The 19760-nt window shown below is 40.9% G+C and overlaps 1 protein-coding gene across 1 annotated transcript in view; it reads right to left on the reverse strand.

Moving 5' to 3' along the window:
• TTN (titin) overlaps positions 1-19760 on the reverse strand; it is a 248597-nt gene that overhangs the window by 5472 nt on the left and 223365 nt on the right. Inside the window, exons 290-311 of the mRNA XM_009996323.1 lie at positions 17551-17838; positions 17159-17458; positions 13325-15391; positions 12929-13231; positions 12542-12847; positions 12157-12447; positions 11739-12038; positions 11331-11636; positions 10799-11104; positions 10424-10705; positions 9534-10127; positions 9152-9439; positions 8747-9046; positions 7996-8298; positions 7418-7720; positions 6712-7296; positions 6067-6372; positions 5679-5978; positions 4862-5437; positions 4463-4768; positions 3778-4371; positions 3-3656 (exon numbers count right to left, since the gene is read on the reverse strand). Of these exons, the coding sequence (XP_009994625.1) occupies positions 3-3656; positions 3778-4371; positions 4463-4768; positions 4862-5437; positions 5679-5978; positions 6067-6372; positions 6712-7296; positions 7418-7720; positions 7996-8298; positions 8747-9046; positions 9152-9439; positions 9534-10127; positions 10424-10705; positions 10799-11104; positions 11331-11636; positions 11739-12038; positions 12157-12447; positions 12542-12847; positions 12929-13231; positions 13325-15391; positions 17159-17458; positions 17551-17838 (12858 nt within the window). The remainder of the gene's footprint in view (positions 1-2; positions 3657-3777; positions 4372-4462; positions 4769-4861; positions 5438-5678; positions 5979-6066; positions 6373-6711; positions 7297-7417; positions 7721-7995; positions 8299-8746; positions 9047-9151; positions 9440-9533; positions 10128-10423; positions 10706-10798; positions 11105-11330; positions 11637-11738; positions 12039-12156; positions 12448-12541; positions 12848-12928; positions 13232-13324; positions 15392-17158; positions 17459-17550; positions 17839-19760) is intronic.

The raw sequence follows: 19760 nt of genomic DNA on the forward strand, positions 1-19760 counted from the left end.
TTCCCTCCTTCTCCTGAGTCTACTCTTCTCCTCCTCTGCCATATATTCAAGCTCACTCCTGTATTCAGAGAGTCGCTGAGCAGTGCCAACGGGACGGAGCAATTCTTCATCCTCTCTTTCATCCATTATTCTTTGCTTTTGTTTAGGTGGTCTGTAGGCAGCCCTGTCATGGCGTTGACGCAGCTCTGCATAGCTTGCACTGGTGTCAGCTTTCGTTGGCATGTGATAGCTTGAATATCTCAGCTCTCTTTTTCTTTCTTCCTCTGAACTGACTTGTGCTCCGGCAGTAGAATACCTAAGGGCAGACAGTTCAAAGCGTGGGGGACTTCTACTTGGCGGGGAAGCAGAAAAGCCTAACTCCAGCTCTTCTTCAAGGCGCAGTCTTTCCTCTTCGGTTCTCTTCATGGCTAGATAGTCATCAATAGGCATGAGTAATTCCTCATCAGACAAGTCACCAAGTGATCGTCTTCTTGGTCTATAGTAATATTCATAGTCTGGAGATGGGGCACGTCGACGTGCAGGTCTCACAATTTCAAGATCATCTTGTGTTAGCTTTGGTATGCGCCATTTAGGCTTATACTGATCAGAGATGCGTGGCAGTGGCATCACATAGAATTGCTCCCACCTGGAAAGACGTATGCGTTTCTGGCGTTTTTGAACAGTTCTATCAAGTTTTCCTGGCATTTCGTAGTGGTCCCGCAGCCTCTTGTACCACTTCATGTCTGACAGAGGCACAAAGTGTTTAATGTTTTGATCTTCTTCAAGAGTAGCGCGCACATGTTTGCGAGGCTCTGGCACCTCGTATGGCATACGAAGTCGTCTTTCTTCCTTCTTTTCTTCTTTCTTGATTTCAAATTCACCTTTGACGGTCTTAGTGCTAACAGCGGGTTTATATAAGATAGCAGCTTCTCTGAGAGCCTCTTGTGCAGTTTGTGTCAATGGAACAGCTTCAACCCCAGAAAGTATTTCTGCCATTCGTAAGGTCTTGTCAATTTGCCTCTGTACATGCTTCTCCCGTTCTTCTTCAGTCTTGTACTCACGCTTGACATATTTCACGCGTTCAACTTTTAGATAAGCCTGACAGCTTGTAGAACCAGCACTGTTTGTAGCAGTAACTCTGTAATAACCACTGTCTTCTGGTAAAGTATCTCTGATATGTAAAGCATAATAATCTAAACCTTCATGAATTATATCAAAGTTAGGACCAAAAGATAGAGGCTGACCATCTTTCTCCCATTTCAGCGTTGGTTTTGGTACACCAGATACCCTGATCTCAAAACTGACATTTTGTCCTTCTTGACATTCAGCATTTGCCAGCAGTCTTTTGAACATTGGCCTTAATGTGGCATCTGCTGGAGGGGGATGCGGAATCACAGTTAGCTTAGCTTTGCAGCTGTCTTCACCATATTTATTGCGTGCCACAATACTGTATTCAGCATCATCCTCTTCAGTAACATTATTGATGACAAGCTGATAAAGACCCTTGTCTGATTCAAAAGTATACTTCTTATCATCATCACCAGGTTTGATTTTCTGGCCTGATTTGTACCATGTTAAGCGAGGTTCTGGGTGAACTGTTATAGTTACTCCAAACCTGACATTTTCTCCAACATATGCAGTGCGGTTATACAAAGGCAGAGTAAATTCTGGTGGACGCTCTAGTAGTCTCATAGTATCAACCCGTCGTTTCACTTTCCTAACAGTTCTGCATCTGTAGTGCTCAGAAATTTCTCTCACACCTTTAACAAAAAGTTCTGCATAAGAGCTGTCTTCACCATAGTCATTTACTACCTTGCATCTGTAGGTACCATCATCGGATTTAGAAACATCTTTGACATACATGGTCGCAACACCTTCTTCATATTTGATTTCATATTTCTCATTGCTTTCTAATTGCCTCATACCAAAGTACCATGTGACTTGTGTGGACTGATCATAGTTTTCAATCCTGCATATGTATTTGGCATGCCCTCCTTCTTCTGTAACAGCATGTTTTATCTGCCCAGCAATGGGACCAATGTCTATTGGCGCAACTTTAACTTTAGCCACCGTTATGCCTTTCTGAGATCTAATTGCACCTCCACAGGAGATGCGGGCTACTGACACAACTGTGTTCCACTCCTTCTTTACTAGAGTTTGATAGTAACGCCTGTGCCTCAAGGTCTTGATGACTTTAGTGCTGGTCTTTTCTGTCTGCTGTTTTAGCCACACATGGTTAAGTGCTTCAGCAGCTGTCATCCGAGCTTTTCTTTCCTTTACTAGTAGGCGATCAATGAAGTCCATGGCCTCAATGCTTATGTCTTTGAATGCTTCATCATCAAAGTTGTATTCAGCATTTAGAATATTTTCAATAACTTGCTGGTTTGTTTCAGCAATGAAAGGGTTAATTCCACTGAGAAGGATGTATGCTAGAGCACCAACTGACCACATGTCAGTAGCTGTGCTGACCAAATCATGATGATGAACTTCAGGGGCGTAATACTCAGGAGAAGTGAACTGAAGTCTAAAGCTGTCTCCAGGCTTCAATTGTCTGGCTTGACCAAATTCCACAATTTTAACTACAGAGCTTCTTCTTGTGAAGTAAATAATATTGTCTGGTTTGATATCAAAATGTCCAATGCTGTGGCGATGTAAAAATTCTAGTGCATCGCAGACTTGGCGTATGTAACTTATTATTTCTCTTTCATTCAGTTCAAACGAAGCTGTGCTTATTCTTTCGAAGATGTCAGTTCCAGAAATGAATTCAAAGATCATGACCAGTTCTTCCAGGCTCTCAAATGATTCATGAAGGTACAGGATATTTTGGTGCCTAGCAATGTTTAGAATAGAAATTTCTTTCTTCACCAAGACTTGGTCAGCACCCTTTACTTTGACAAACTTGGCCAAGTAGGTCTTTTTTGAAACTGCCTCAACACAGCGGTGTGCAATGCCAAACTGTCCACGTCCAAGCTCTTCTGCAATCATATATTTGTCATAGAGTTCCTTTGTAGAATAGTGAGCTGCTTTACTTGTAGTGACTTCTCTGGTCTCATCAACTTCTTCATCATAGTTCATTACTCTGGTCTTATCCTCCTTTGTTATAATTGGATCAGTAGGTTCAGAAGGCTGGCTTTGACCAAACTTGTTTTCTGCAATTACACGGAACTGGTAGGTGGTCTTGCCAAACAGGTTCACCACTGTGTATCGAGTATCACGAGCTTGAGCAACACGAATCCATCGCTCTGCTGTTGTAGCACGTTTCTCAATGATGTAGTTTATGATTCTGCTTCCACCATCAGTAGCTGGTTCATTCCAGGTTAAGTTGACTGAATCCCTTGAAATGTCAGTTACATTCAGACCTCTTGGTGGATCAGGCACATCAGCCACATCTAATTCAACTGTTTTTTGATCTATTCCAAACCTGTTTTTGGCACAAACAATGTAAAACCCTGCATCTTTTCTGTCAACACCATTTGGGAAAACCAGAGATGTGAATGATCGTGTAACAATGACTTGGTAGTGTCCATTAGTGTCGATGAGGTCTTGTCCCTTCTGCCATGTGATCACAGGGGGAGGCTTGCCACTGAATGGAATCTTGATGCTCACTACTTCACCTCGGAGTGCGTGGACAGCTCCCATGCCTTCCAGATTTTTGGGCAAGTGAATCTTTGCAGGAACTGGAATTGAAAGAGCAAGAAAAAACAACACATGAGGAAAGGCACATGGGAAGAGCACCAATAGTTTAAATATTCAGAATTTTAAAATAATCTGTCTGAGGAATCAAGACCCTTCATTTACCTTCAACATCCAAAGAGGCAGTGCCAGAGACAGAGCCTCCTTGGTTGGTAGCTCTAACTTGATAAACTGTGGCATCATCATCTGTTACATTTGTGATGACCAGCTGGTGATATCCACCCTTGAATTCCTGTATCTTGATCTTTTCACCATCTGGCATGATTTCTTTGCCTTGTCTGTACCACTTGACAATTGGTTTAGGATGACCAGTGACTTTGCAGACAAATGTGGCATTTGCTTGAAATTTCACATTCAGATTCCTTAGTTCTTCTTTAAAATGTGGAGCTTTAATTGGTACATCCGATTTTGGAATGACTGGTTGTGATACTTCACTCCACTCACTTTCACCACCAAGATTTTCACATTTTACACGGAACTCGTATTCAAGACCTTCAATAAGATCTTTTACAGAATAGACAGTTTCACGAATTTCATCTGTTGTTACAGAAATCCACTTGTTTTGTTTTTTCTCACGCTTCTCAAGATAATAGGTTCTAATTTTTGCACCACCATCACTTGCAGGTGGTTTCCACGAGACAACACAAGAATCCTTTGTGACAGCACTTGCTACTGGCTGACCAGGTTGTCCTGGTTTTTCTGTAAAGAATAAAAATGTTCAAAAAATGAAGTGAGTCTGCCTTAGTAATGATAGGGGCATACAGAAATAGATATTTTTGCGTCCACTTACCAAATGGAGGCTTCATAACAACCACTGATGAAACCTCCAATGCTTCACTAATGCCATAAGTATTCTGAGCAGAAACACGGAAATAATAGCCTGCATTTTCAGTTAGGTTAACAATTCTACAGGTTGTGCCTGAAATGCTTGAAGATACAAGTTGCCATTCAGCTCCTTCCTTAGCTTCACATTTCTCTATGATGTAATTAGTTATCATAGCACCTCCATCATCCTCTGGTGGTTTCCAGCTTATCACCACGGAATTCTTCAATATAGACTCTATGACAATTGGCCCTACTGGTTTATCTGGCTTATCTGTAAAAGAATAAGCATGATATTTTTAATTCTTTTGCCAGTTAATCTTTGAGGAAAATTTCCAGAAAAAATACTGAAAATAAAATTAATTACCTTGTATTTCCACATTAAGTACAGTATCAACTGTTCCAAATGTGTTACTGAGTTGCACTTTGTACTTCCCAGCATGAGTTTTGTGCTGGACATTCTTAATAGCAAGATGAGTATAATGCTCTGTGTTCTCAATAGTAACTGTTTCTGATCCTCTCAAAGGTTTGTTGCTGTGGAACCAAGTTATTGCTGGTACTGGTCGGCCAATGTACACAACGTGAAGGCGGAGGGTGCCACCTGCACCTGCATAGTATTTCTCTTTCAATGGGAAGCCAGGATGGAACTGAGGAGGAGCCTGCAATAACAGCTTGCCACTGGTTTCAATTTCTCCGACATCATTGGTAGCCATACATGTGTAGAGACCTTCATCCTCCTGCTCATCTGTCATTATTGTCAGTGTGTGGTTCCGTCCGTCAGATGACATTTTGTATTTTCGGCTTTGCACCAGTTCTTTGCCAAAGCGGTACCATTTAATATCAGGCAGAGGTCTCCCAACAATCTGGCATGTTAGCTGAGCTGCTTCACCCAGTTTAGTTGTAACATCCTGCATTTCTTTTTTTATGGCTGGTGCTTCTCCAGCTACAACAAAGAAAATTTTAAAATAATGAAGATAACTATGACATTTTCCTTCATTACTGTATTTCTGGACATTAATTTTAAGTTCCAGTTGTGCCTCTTAAACTTGAAAGACTGTGTTTTAGGACAGTCTGTTGGCAAGCAAGTAAAAGAAATAGGCAGCATTTTAAGGGCAGCACTATGGTTTATGACACAGGAAATTACCATAATATCACAGCAAATATGACAATATAATTTTGCTTACATGTTAATTTAGTTTTCACTGCCATTGCAGTCCTTCGAGGTCTGCTAAGGCCAGTCTGATTTTCTGCAAAAACACGAAATTCGTATTCTGTAGCCTCTAGTAAACCTCCTGCTGTAAACTGCCTGTCCTTAATGCGTTCTTTATTGCATTTTTTCCAGGTGCTTTCTCCAGACTGGCGATATTCAACCCAATAGCCAAGGATCTCTTTGCCACCATCACTTTCAGGTCGTTCCCATTCTAGTGTAATGCTGTCCTTAGATATAGAAGTGATCTCAATTTCTCCAGGTTGGCTTGGTTTGTCTGAAAATTAAAACAGAGAAAATAAATTCCTCTCTAAATGTCACTAACTTACTCTTCAGAAGATCTGTTAATGCTAACATTTTCTTACCAAATGGATCCTTGCATACAACTGGTTCAGAAGCAGGACTTGCTTCACTTTCACCGATGTCGTTTTGAGCAATGATACGGAATTGATACTCAGCATCTGGAACAAGTCCTGTGACTGTGTACATTGTAGTGGTAATCTGTGTCTTGTTATGCCGGACCCATTTTTCGGTAGATGTCTCTTTACGTTCAATGAAGTAGCCAGTTACACGAGATCCACCATCATCTTTAGGTCTGGACCAGGACAAATTGACAGAACTCTTTGTGACATCAAGTACTTCAGGCGGGTTGTTTGGAGGCTCTGGAGCATCTGTTAATAATAAACAAAAATAACACAATTATAGTGATGTAGCATTACAATATTGGCATTACTGTGGTACTTTTAGAAGCATAAGGTAGTAATTAAAACCTATTAAAAACCTATAAACAAAAATAACACAATTATAGTGATGTAGCATTACAATATTGGCATTACTGTGGTACTTTTAGAAGCATAAGGTAGTAATTAAAACCTATTAAAAACCTATAAACAAAAATAACACAATTATAGTGATGTAGCATTACAATATTGGCATTACTGTGGTACTTTTAGAAGCATAAGGTAGTAATTAAAACCTTTTAAAAAAAAATAATAAAAAATTGGACTTACTTAGAGGTGTCTTTGGTACTGCTGGTTCTTCAGATTTGAGAGACTTGCTAATACCAAAATGGTTTTCAGCAGAAACACGGAAATGATATTCCACATTTTCTTTGAGCCCTTTCACCACTAGTGATGTCCCTTTCACTCTAGAGTCAACAGTGTACCAGGCAGTCTTTGGGACTTCTCGTCTCTCAACAATATAACCTAGGATATCTGCACCACCATCATCTGTAGGAGGTCTCCAGCTTACTCGAACTGAGCGAGCTTGTATATCATCATACTCAAGGGGTCCTTCTGGTGGATTTGGAATGCCAATCACTCTGACTTTAATGTACACAGCTTTTTTGCCACATTTGTTTTCAAGTGCCAAATCGTAGGTGCCTGAATCTTCTCTTTCTGCATCTTTGATCACAAGTTCTGTGTGAGTGTCAGAAGTTGCAATCATAGCCCTTTTGCTGATGTCGTGTCCTTCTTTTGTCCATTTGCATATTGGGATGGGCTTACCCTTAATGGGTATTGTAAGCCTGATAACTCCACCTTGTCTCACCATGAGACCTTCCTGGTATTTTTCATCAAGTTCATAGTCAGGATATTCTGTAAACAAAATTAACATATCATATTATGTCTGTTTTACAGATGGTACCATACCTACCTCGTTTAAGCAAATACTTTTTAGGACAACTTTCAATGAGATCTAAGACTTGAAGTGTCTTACCAAGCATTTCTGTTATTTTGACTGTTCCTGGCACGTCAGCAGGTTCTCCTGGTCCACCAGCATTACAGGCTAGCACACGGAATCTGTACTCTGCACCCTGGGGCAGATGTGTCAAGGTGTATTCACGAATCTTGGTTGGTGTGGTATTACATTTGGTCCATTCAAACTGATCAACTTTCTGCATCTCAATTAAGTAGCCAGTAACTTTAGAACCACCTTCATCTTCTGGTGGACTCCAAGCCAGGGAGACAGATGTTCTTGTAGTATCAGTTACTCTTGGATTCTGAGGTTTACCTGGAGGAGCTGGAAGACAAGATCAGATTGGGAGTGGCATCTCTTGTGAATATTTTTAAAATGTAATAAATGCTAACTTGCAACATATGATCTGCATTAAGTATACAGGATTTATACAGGAAAAATTAGAATGAAAGATTTCCACTAATTTACTGGTTTTCTTAAGTCAGAATCACATTTGCTAATACACCCAGATAAATTTCCAAATTAGAAAAGAGAGCAGATTTTACTAATATCACTCCCTTCTGCCATAATGTGGCTCATTTATTTAGGAAATTACTTACCGATTGGATCTCTGGCGACAGCAGACTTGGAAGGACGGCTGGGTTTCCCAGTGCCTCTGGCATTGATTGCTGTGACTCGGTGTTCATATTCCAATCCTTCAACCAACCCAGTGGAGCGGTAACGAGTCATGGTGACTGGAACTTTATTTACACGGATCCATCTATCTGCTCTAACTTCTTTGCGCTCCACAATATAGCCAGTAATTTGTGAGTCACCATCATCTTCTGGAGGATACCAAGTTAATGTCATGCCATCTCGAGAGATATCAAACACTTCTGGAGTGCCAGGAGGACCAGGAATACCTGTAAAAACATAACACAGAATTTGTGAAGAAAGTGTCAGATGATTCTACACATTAGTAATATGCAACATATTGTGAATAATGATGTAATATTAATGTTCTGTCAGCTCTTTTTATCAGCAGATATCAAAGTACTTAACAAACTAGGTCAGTTAAATACTCCTGGTTTTGTAATGGGGTAAAGCCATTTTGAAGACTAATGGTAGACCTGAGCAGAAAATCCAGGTTTATCCTCCAGATTCTGGTCAATGCATCTGTAATACATATATAGATTTATGGATGGTGTTTTTCTCTGGAAAGATAACAAGACTACTGTGCATTATAATGTACCATTTTGTTTGGTGAAAGGAAGTAGTAACATCTAGAAAAATTGGTGTGTGAATATATAAGCCTGTTTAAATATGTATTTTTATTTTAAAAGTTAGGGAGTGAAAAAAATTCAGACTTACGGATTCTGCTCTTGCATTCTATAATTTCAGACTGCAGGTAAGATCCAATTCCAAAGCGGTTTGTAGCAGCCACACGGAACACATATTCTGCACCTTCAACAAGTCTGGTGAACTTGAACGTTGTCCTTGTTACTGACTCTGAAACTGGCAGCCATCCAGGACGGTGAGCATCACGCTGTTCTACCACATAGCCACTAAGGGTAGCTCCTCCATCGAGTTCAGGTGGCTCCCAGGAGATCGTTACATAATTTGAATCAATTTCATCAATTCGGATAGGTCCAACAGGTGGTCCGGGCTTGTCTAGAAAAAGAAAAAAAAGAAGACAAAAAAAAAAAATTGAGAAAAGAAATCACGTTGCTGATTTGACATTGGCAATCACTGACAATTATTCTCATAAATACTTACCAAGGATTATGACCTTTAGTGTATCAGTAACTGTTCCAGTTGTGTTCTTCAGTTCAAGTGTATACTCTCCAGTATCATGTATGGTAGTCTCACGCACAGTTAATTTAGCTGTTTTGGCAATGGTCTCTATTTTGATGCGTTCTGATTCTTTTAGTTTAGAACCAGCAAAGAACCAAGATGCAGCTGGAGGTGGTCGTCCTTCAATTGGAATAGTTAGCTCAATGGGCTTGCCAGCAGGTACATGAACTGTCTTCTGAGGTATTCCAGCAAAGTCAATTGTCGGTAGAACTAAGAAAAGGAAATAATTGATATTTTATATATCCATTTTTAAAATTTGTTTGGTGTAAGCTTCACCCTGTTATTTTTAACAGTAGATACCTACCTTTTTGGTCTTGTACTGTCACTGCTGTGACAATCTCTCGTGGTTCTGACACGCCTTTCTGATTCTGTGCTCTGACCCTGAACAAGTACTGTTCGCCTTCATTAAGAGAGATAATTGTGTGCTCATAGACGTTAGGCTTCAGTGTCACTACCTTCAACCATCTTTCTGTTCCAGCTTTGCTGGCCTCAATAACATAGCCAGTCAATCTGCTGCCACCATCATGCAGTGGTTTCTCCCATGCAAGTGTAACAGTAGATTTAGTAGTGTCGATCACTTCAAGTTTTTGTGGTACCATAGGGACATCAGATACTAGTACTGCATCAGAAGTTTCACAAGCTTCACCAATGCCATAAATGTTTTCTGGTAGTACTCTGAAGTAATACAAAGCTCCTTCTAGAAGTCCAGTAATTCTATAAAATGTCTTGCTGCATTTGGTAGTGACAGTTTTGTAAGCCCTCATGGAAGCTTCACGTTTCTCAATTATGTAATTGTTGACTGGGGCTCCACCGTCAATGGCTGGAATATCCCAAGTAAGTGTCACAGAATCCCTTGATACTTCCTTAATTCTCACTGCTGCTGGTGGACCAGGTGTATCTAAAACAAACAAACAATTTTGTTTTCCTTTTGTATCTTTTCCCTTTACAATCAGTGATTGATGCAGATTTAAAAAAACAAACAAAAAAACCCAAACTACTGAGATGTGATTTATAAAGTAGCACAGCTTTAGAAACTATGTATTTTCCTTTGGATTAGATTCTTTCTCTGACTTCTCAAATGTTTTCATGCTATTTAAACAGCAAACTTCCTTTGGAAATGAGTGACTTTCATATTCCTGAGCAACATGTGCTATAAATGATGTAATGCCCATATATAATTGTAGCAGTACTTACCATACACTTTTACAGAAATAGTTGCAGATTTTTTTCCTGATTGATTTTCAGCCTCAATGATGTATTTTCCAGCATCATACCGATTAACTTTATCCACAATAAGCAGAGTGTAGCTGTCTGTAGTATCAATAATAGCTCGACTTACAAGGTCAACACCCTGCTTGCTCCAGGTGACTACAGGAGCAGGTCTGCCAGATACAGACACCATTAGGCGCAGGGAACCACCAGCTCTGACTGTAACTGTCTTCCTCAGATCATCAGCAAGCTCAAGCTCAGGTATTTCTGATAAATCAGAAACATGGAATTAATTAATCTTTTAGTAGTTCTAGAATAAAATGTAATTATTCATTAAAATATACATTGTCTTCAAATTACCTATTCTTTCCAGAGGTTCTATTTCTGCTGATGATTCACTATATTCACTCATACCATTCGCATTTGTAGCAGCAACTCTGAATTGGTATTTCTGGTTTCCTTTTAGACCAGTCACAGTGAACTCCGTGTTCCTCAGAGTGGCAGTTGTATGTGGTCGATACCACTGTTCAGTACCCTCTTCTTTCATTTCAAGAACATAGCCTAGGATGTCAGCACCACCGTCATACGTGGGCTTTGACCATGCTAAACTTATGCTGTGCTTAGTAGTATCCACAACTCTTGGAGCTGAAGGTGGTGCAGGAGTATCTTGGAAAAAGAAGAAAATATATTTTACAGTTAAAACCAATTTCTAATCAGCTAGCATCAGGAAATGAATTTAAAATCAACTGTAATTGCTTTTAAGTTCATTCTAGGACTTGCTAGTTCACTGAGATAATATGTGGCTTTGTTTCTCTTATTCAAGCTATCCATGTGCGCTTATGCTCCATTATTATAAGTAAATAGTAAAATAATTTTAAATGTGATAACTTACATGATGGTTCTTTACATAACATGTATTGTGAAGCTTCACTAGGCTCGCTGTTCCCAGCAGCATTCACTGCAGTGACACGGAACTGGTATTGGCTGCCTTCCATGAGACCAGTGACTTTCAGCCTGGTATCATAAACAGTGTAATCTCTGTTCACCCGTGTCCAACGCAGACTTTTCCTTTCACGTTTGTCCACAAGGTAGTCCTTAATCTCACTGCCACCATCTGATTCTGGTTTTGTCCATTGAATAATGATATGTTCCTTGCCAACACTCACTTCTTCAGGTGCACCAGGCTGTGTTGGGATAGCTGGGGTTTTTTAGAAGTGAAAGAAATATTATTTAACAAATTTTTTATCTCTGAGAAATATTCAACAAATTCTGATGCAGAATGGAAGGCAGAAACACTTACTGAAAGCATTCCTTGCAATCACAGGTTCTGATTCAAGTGGAACACCTGGTCCGTATTTGTTGACAGCTCTCACACGGAAGATGTATTCATTATTTTTAATAAGTTTAGTTACCACACATGATAAAGTCTGGCATTCAGACTCAACAATAACCCAGTGAAGTCTGCTGGTTTCACGCCTTTCTACAATATAGTGAGTGATTTGTGCACCTCCATCTTCTTCAGGAATGTTCCATGCCAGAGTACATTTCTCCTCTGTTACTCTGCTAACAGTGATTTTGCCTGCACAGGGCCCAGGTGAATCTGAGTAGAGATGAAAGTAAGTATTGTTATTAGCAGCTATTGGAAAGCATGTCACTCATTTAAAATAATATGGGATTTTTTCATATACTAACATGAATATTAATAATGGCATACATACCAAGCACTTTGACAGTAACAGAAAGTTGTTTCATCCCACTGGCATTTTTAACGGTTAGAGTATATTTTCCACTATCAGTTCTGTCACAGAACTTGATAATTGCAATGGCTCGTTTGCTGGTGTATTGCAGAGATATCTTTTCACATAGATCCAGTTCCCTGTCACCTTTGGACCAGAAGACTTTTGGTTCTGGTTTCCCACCAATGGCCGCATCGAGAACAAGATCTGATCCAGCCCTAATGGTCACAACTTCTCCCTGCAGTCTGGTATCCAGTTCAGCCTTTGGTGGTGCTGTCACAGGGAAAGTTAAATTAAACCCAAATTACATTACAGTACTAAAAATAGAATATTATGTTTTTAATCATTCCAAGTTAATATTTCTTACAGTATTCATCTTTGCATATGACAGCACCAGTTGATTCAGATCCTTTGCTAATCACACCGGCAGCATTCTTTGCTAGTACACGGAATTCGTAAGCTTCATCTTCACCAAGAGCTGTCACAGTAAAAAAGTTTTCTGAGACAATGGTGTAATTGCATTTCAGCCAGCGTCCTTCACCAGATTTGCTATATGGTTTGCGTTCTATAATATATCCAATAATTTTGCTTCCACCATCATAAAGGGGTGCTGACCAGCTCAGCGACACTGTAGATCTGGTGACATCTGTTACTTCTGGTCTTCCTGGTGGATCTGGAGGAATAAAACAAAAAAATTAACACCACAATTCTGTTTTAGCTTAAATAACAACATAACTCCAAAACTAATACTTACCAACTGGATTTTGAGCCACTACAGGTCTGGAAGCTTCACTAGCTTTGCTAACACCTGCAGCATTTAAAGCATAGGTTCTGAATTGGTATTCTAGGCCTTCCACCAATCCTGTGACTTTGTAGTTGCATTCACAGCATGGCACTTTGTTTTCCTTCACCCAAAGGATGGTGTTGCGCTCTTTCTTTTCAACCCAATATCCAATGACTTTGCTGCCACCATCATGATAGGGTTCCTCCCAGCGAATGGCCATGGCAGTTGCAGATACAGAATAGACTTCTGGCCTTGAAGGTGGACTTGGTGGGACTTAAGAGAAAAAAGACAGGGAGGAAAATGCTAGTTATTACCAATACCTCAGTCAGAGGAAAATTTAAAAAAATTGAAAAGTGTTCCACTTACCAAATGGATGTTCAGCAACTACTGTTTTCGATTCAAGGGGTTTGCTGACACCAAATCTGTTTTCTGAGCTTACTCGGAAACTGTACTCCTGGTATTTTGTGAGATGAGTGACTTTGATCTGTGTACGTTTCACACTGGAATTCACCAGCTGCCATGCTGTTGTACCAGATTCACGTTTCTCTACAATGTAGTTTGTAATGTCGCTGCCACCATTATCTTCAGGTTCTTTCCAGGTCAACACACAGGATTCAGAAGAGACAGATGATATTTCAATTGGGCCAGTGACAGGACCTGGCCTTCCTATGACTACCACTGTGACAGTGAATGTTTTGACACCAGCAGTGTTTTCAAGTGTGAGGTAGTATTTACCAGAGTCACCTCTCATACTGTCCTTTACAGTCAACGTGGTTCTGTCTTTTGTGGTCTTGATGGTTACTCTTTCAGTTTCCTTCAGCCTCATCTCCTCAAGTTTCCATGTCACTTTTGGAGCTGGGCGCCCACTGATTGGTATATCAATAGTAAAGGTGCTTCCAGCCTTGCATGTTATGAGCTGTCTGCTTATTCCACTGAGATCTGCTGTTGGTTCAATCTGTGGCTCCTTAATAATAACAGAAGAGAAAGCTTCTCTTGGCTCACTGTAGCCAGCATCATTCTTTGCCTTGACCCTGAACTCATATTCAGTGTTCTCCACAAGGCCTTCAACAGTGAAAGTAAGTTGTTTGGTTTGTCCAGCTTCAATCCAGGAGTCAGATCCTTTTTGTTTCATTTCAAGAAGGTATCCAGTAACACGGCTACCACCATCATGATCAGGTTTAAGCCAAGCTAAAGCTACAGAAGATTTGGTTGTATCAACAATATCTAGTCTCTTAGGTGGAGCAGGTTCTTCTGTGGCCACAACTGGTTCTGTTAATTCACAAGGTTCACCTACACCATATTCATTTTCTGCTGACACTCGGTAGTAATATGGCACACCTTCTGCCAGATCTGTGACCTTAAAGATTTGTCGAGTGCATTTTGAACTCACCACTTGCCAGCTACGACGGCTTGCTTCCCGTTTTTCCACAATATAGTGATGGATACGTGACCCTCCATCCAGAACAGGAGCATCCCACATTAAAGTAATGGATCCTCGAGTCACATCTTTAAATGTAATAGGACCTGGTGGACCAGGTGTGTCTAAAACCTTGACAGTAAATGTGATAGACTTACTTCCACTGTTGTTTTCCACAGTAAAGACATACTTGCCAGCATCATTTCTATTGCATTCCTCCACAGTCAATGTGCTGAATGAATCAGTTGTTTGAATGTCAGCACGCAAGCTAAGATTAGCATCTGCCTTGGACCACACAGCAGTAGGAACAGGTCTTCCAGAGAAGGCAATAAATAGACGAATGCTTGCACCTGCTCTTACAATATGAGTCTGCTTGAAGTTTGCATCAATATCAATTTCAGGTGCAGAAAGCCTGTCCACAGTTTGGACTGAAGCAGGAACTTCACAACTTTCTCCTTTGCCAGCACCATTGACAGCACTAACTCTGAATTTATAGTGTTCTCCTGGTTCCAAATCAACAACAGTGTATTTAGTAGCAAGAACAGTCTCTGCATTGACTTTCTGCCATTCTTCAAGATCAGCTTTGCACATCTCAATGATATACCCAATTATTTCCATGCCTCCATCAAAAACTGGTTTGGTCCACTCTAAGCTTACACTAGTCTTCGATGTATCTGTCACCTTTACAACATTAGGAGCACTTGGTGGGCTGACTGGTTCTCTACATTTAATCAGCTTTGAAACATCACTTGGAGGGCCAACTCCTGCAGCATTTTCAGCCATAACATGGAATTCATATTCATTGCCTTCAATAAGGCCAGTTACTCTGTATCTGTTCTCAGTAATGGGCCTCTTACTGAATACCTTAACCCAGCGCATGCTCTTCTTTTCTCTCCTTTCTAGAATATACTCATTTATCTCGCTTCCACCATCTGATTTTGGCCTTGCCCATGTGAGTGTGATACTGTCTCCTGTTACATTGGTAGGTTCAGGAGTTCCTGGTGCATCAGGGAGAGCTAAAAAAAGAAAAAAAAAATTAGAAAAACACGATGGTAACTCTGCAGTTATTTCTACAGAACAAGATAGAATCATAGAATCATAGAATCTTAGGGGCTGGAAGGGACCTCGAGAGATTATCTAGTCCAACCCCCCTGCTAGAGCAGGGTCACCTAGAGTACATCACACAGGAACTCATCCAGGTGGGTTTTGAATGTCTCCAGTGAGGGAGACTCCACAACCTCCCTGGGCAGCCTGTTCCAGTGCTCTGTCACTCTTACAGTAAAAAAATTTTTTCGGATATTCACCTTGAACCTCCTATGCTCCAATTTACACCCATTACCCCTTGTCCTATCACTGGTCATCACTGAGAAAAGCCTAACTCCGTCCCCCTGACACTCACCCCTTACATATTTGTAAACATTGATGAGGTCACCCCTCAGTCTCCTTTTCTCCAAGCTAAAGAGACCCAGCTCCCTCAGCCTTTCCTCATAAGGGAGATGTTCCACTCCCTTAATCATCTTCGTAGCTCTGCGCTGGACTCTTTCGAGCAGTTCCCTGTCCTTCTTGAACTGAGGGGCCCAGAACTGGACACAATACTCCAGATGTGGCCTCACCAATGCAGAATAGAGGGGGAGGAGAACCTCTCTTGACCTACTAACCACACCCTTTCTAATGCACCCCAGGATGCCATTGGCCTTCTTGGCCACAAGGGCACATTGCTGGCTCATGGTCATCCTCCTGTCTACCAGGACCCCCAGGTCTCTTTCACCTACACTACTCTCCAGCAGGTCAGACCCCAACCTGTACTGGGACATGGTGTTGTTCTTCCCCAAATGTAAAACTCTGCACTTCCCCTTGTTGAATTTCATCATGTTGCTCCCCGCCCAACTCTCCAACCTATCTAAGTCTCTCTGAATGGCAGCACAGCCTTCTGGTGTGTCAGCCACTCCTCCCAGCTTAGTGTCATCAGCAAACTTGCTGAGGGTACATTCTATACCCTCATCCAGGTCGTTGATGAAGATGTTGAACAACACCGGTCCCAGCACCGACCCTTGTGGGACTCCACTAGTAACACACCTCCAACCAGATTCTACCCCATTGACTACAACTCTCTGACTCCTTCCTTTCAACCAGTTCCTAATCCACCTCACTTCCTGATCACCAAACCCATACCTGATCAACTTATCTACACGGATGCTGTGGGAGACGGTGTCAAATGCTTTACTGAAATCAAGATAAACCACATCTACCGCTCTACCATCATCTATCCACCTAGTAATTTCCTCATAGAAGGCTATGAGGTTAGTCAAACATGATTTACCCTTGATAAAACCATGTTGACTGCTCTTGATGACCCCCATGTCCTTGATGTGCCTGGAGATAGTGACAAGAACAAGTTGTTCCATCACCTTTCCAGGGATGGAGGTGAGGCTGACCGGTCTATAGTTACCCGGGTCCTCCTTCTTGCCCTTCTTGTAGACTGGTGTGACATTTGCTGTCCTCCAGTCCTCAGGCACCTCACCTGTTGCCCATGACTTACTGAAGATGATGGAGAGTGGCCTAGCAATGACCTCCGCCAGCTCCCTCAGCACCCTTGGGTGCATTCCATCCGGACCCATTGATTTATGGATGTCCAGATTACTCAACTGATCCCTAACCCAATCCTCATCTACCATGTCAAACTCTTCCTCTATCTTGACTTCTTCTGGGGCTATATGAATCTGGGGCTCATAGGGAGACCCTGCAGGAGTAAAGTAAGTAAGATGTAATGTTACAGAACTTACTGTAAGGTATTTGTGCGGTAACTGGATCAGACTCCAATGGTCTGCCAGCTCCAAATTTGTTCACTGCTGAGACACGGAACTGGTACTCATTCCCCTTAATTAATTTAAGTGCTGTGTAGCTGCAGGCTTCACATTTATCTTCAACTAATGCCCAAGCAATCCTGCTGGTTTCACGTTTTTCAATTATGTAGTGGGAAACAGAAGCACAACCATCATTGGCTGGAGGCTCCCACCATAACGTGACCTTTTCTCCAGTAATATTTGTGAATCGTATTGGTCCACCAACTTTTCCTGGTGTATCTGCAATTTTAAAGGTTCAGAGTTATCATTTACTGGCACTTACAATAAAATACTATTTTAAAAGAGCATTCTGATAGTGTTTAGTGCAGTACCTTGTACTCTGAAGGTAATATCTTCTCGTTTAGTGCCTGATGCATTTTTGGCTTCCACTGTGTACACTCCACGATGATCCCGGGTAGCATCTCTAATGAAGATTGTACTATGTCCAATAGCTGTCATTATTTCTATATTCATCATTTTCTCAATCTCCTCACCATCCTTAAACCATGTCACTTTAGGTACTGGACGTCCCTTGATTAGAGCTTTAAGTCTAATGCTCTCTCCAGCTTTAACAGTAAGGCCTTCAAAGTGCTCAGGGCCAAACTCAATTGTTGGAGCAACTAAAAAAAGGAAAATATAATTCAATTCCCATATAGTTAAGTACTTTTTCCTGATACTCTTTTTAATGTACTAATTATGAAAGATAGTCATATACAGAATTCTTTAACTTTAAAATTACATTCTGTAAAAAGCAGTTATTTTATGAACAATACACTTACTTTTTCCTGTAAGCACATAGTGCATTATATTAACAATAGGTGAAGGACACCATTAATACATGCTGTTACAGTATGCCAAGCTACCTGAAGCACCTTTTCATTTCTAAATTTTTCAGTGCATCAAAATATTACAGTTTATAATTTCTTTCCAACTTTGCTGCTGCTGCTTATCCAACACAAATGTAAAGTGCCATGTCTTTCAGCAACTGATTACATATATCTGAGATTCGTGTCTTTAATTTAGACCCTTCCACCTTGGACTACAAACAGAAGTGTTCTGAGTTGACTGGAAGGACCTCAGTCACACATTCTTTCCCCCCCGCCCCCCCCCATGGCCTCCCATTTCAATCAGTACATCCTGAAGCTCTAGCTGGCTTCAGTACCCAAATACAAGCATATTAAGAAATAGTTCTTACTGTTTTCATCTCTGGTCATGATGTAGCCTGAAGACTGTGAAGGTGGGCTGATTGTACCAACAGCATTTCTTGCAAGCACTCTGAATTCATATCGGTCACCTGAACTGAGTCCTGTAACTGTATATTGGCATTCACTGACATCAGTAAAGTTACACCTGAGCCAGCGGTCTTCACTTCCTTGCCGTTTCTCAATGCTGTAGGCCACAATCTTGCTTCCTCCATCACGCAGTGGGGGGGTCCACTTAAGAGTGACTGTTTCCCTGGTGACATCTATGTAATCAGGAGTACCAGGTGGGTCTGAAAGGAAAATAATTAAAATTTATTTTTATGACTACTCACCATAGTCTACAAGAATAAAATTTTATTGGATAGTGATTGATCATTCACTCACCCACTGGAGAGACTGCCAAAGTAAACTTGCTCGGCTCACTGGCTCGGCTTAAACCTGCAGTGTTTTCAGCATATACTTGAAACTGGTACTCCAGGCCCTCAAGCAGTCCAGTAATCCTGTATTCTCTGCTAGATATTAATGCAACATTAACCTTCTGCCACAAAATACTGTTTCTTTCCTTCTTTTCAACATGGTATCCAATAATCTCTGAACCACCATCATAAACAGGAGCATCCCAAGATATGGTCATTCCATCAGCAGTTACGTTGTATACAACAGGCTTGCCTGGGGCACCTGGTGGTCTAAACTGATGTTTTGCCACAACATCTGCTGAGACAAGAGGTGGGCTTACTCCATATCTGTTTTCTGCACGAACTCTAAACTGATACTCGGTGTCTTTAACAAGGTTTGGTACTTTGAAAGTTGTTCTTGCAGCACTTGAACACACCAGCTTCCAGTTAATTTGTGAAGTTTCTCTCTTCTCAATACTGTAGCCAGTAATTTCTCCTCCCCCATCATCTTCAGGAGCTTCCCATGACAAAACTACACTATCTGCTTTGATTTCATCTAGTCTTAAAGGTCCTTTTGGCTTAGAGGGAGGGCCAAGAGTGATGACAGTGATTGCGAATGTTTGTCTGCAGACTACATTATCAAGAATTAAAGTATATTTGCCGCCATGCTCCTTTTTCACATTCTTGATGCTTAAGCTTATCTTGTTCTCAGTTTTCTTGAAGCGAAGATGTTCAGTTTCTTTAAGAGGGAGATTGTCCTTCAGCCAGCTCATTGATGGCTTAGGTTTACCTTTATAGGGCAATTCAATGTGCAGGTTATGTCCAATTCTTACTGCAATTTGACCTCCAGGAATATCAGAAAGGTCAGCTTCAGGTGTTATTATATGTTCTTTCACTGTAATGGGTCCAATAGTAACACCATCACTCTTTCCTTTTTCATTTTTA

This window comes from Chaetura pelagica, unplaced genomic scaffold (genome assembly GCF_000747805.2).
Source record: "Chaetura pelagica isolate M959 unplaced genomic scaffold, ChaPel_1.0 scaffold3, whole genome shotgun sequence".
In the NCBI taxonomy this organism is placed as follows: domain Eukaryota; kingdom Metazoa; phylum Chordata; class Aves; order Apodiformes; family Apodidae; genus Chaetura; species Chaetura pelagica.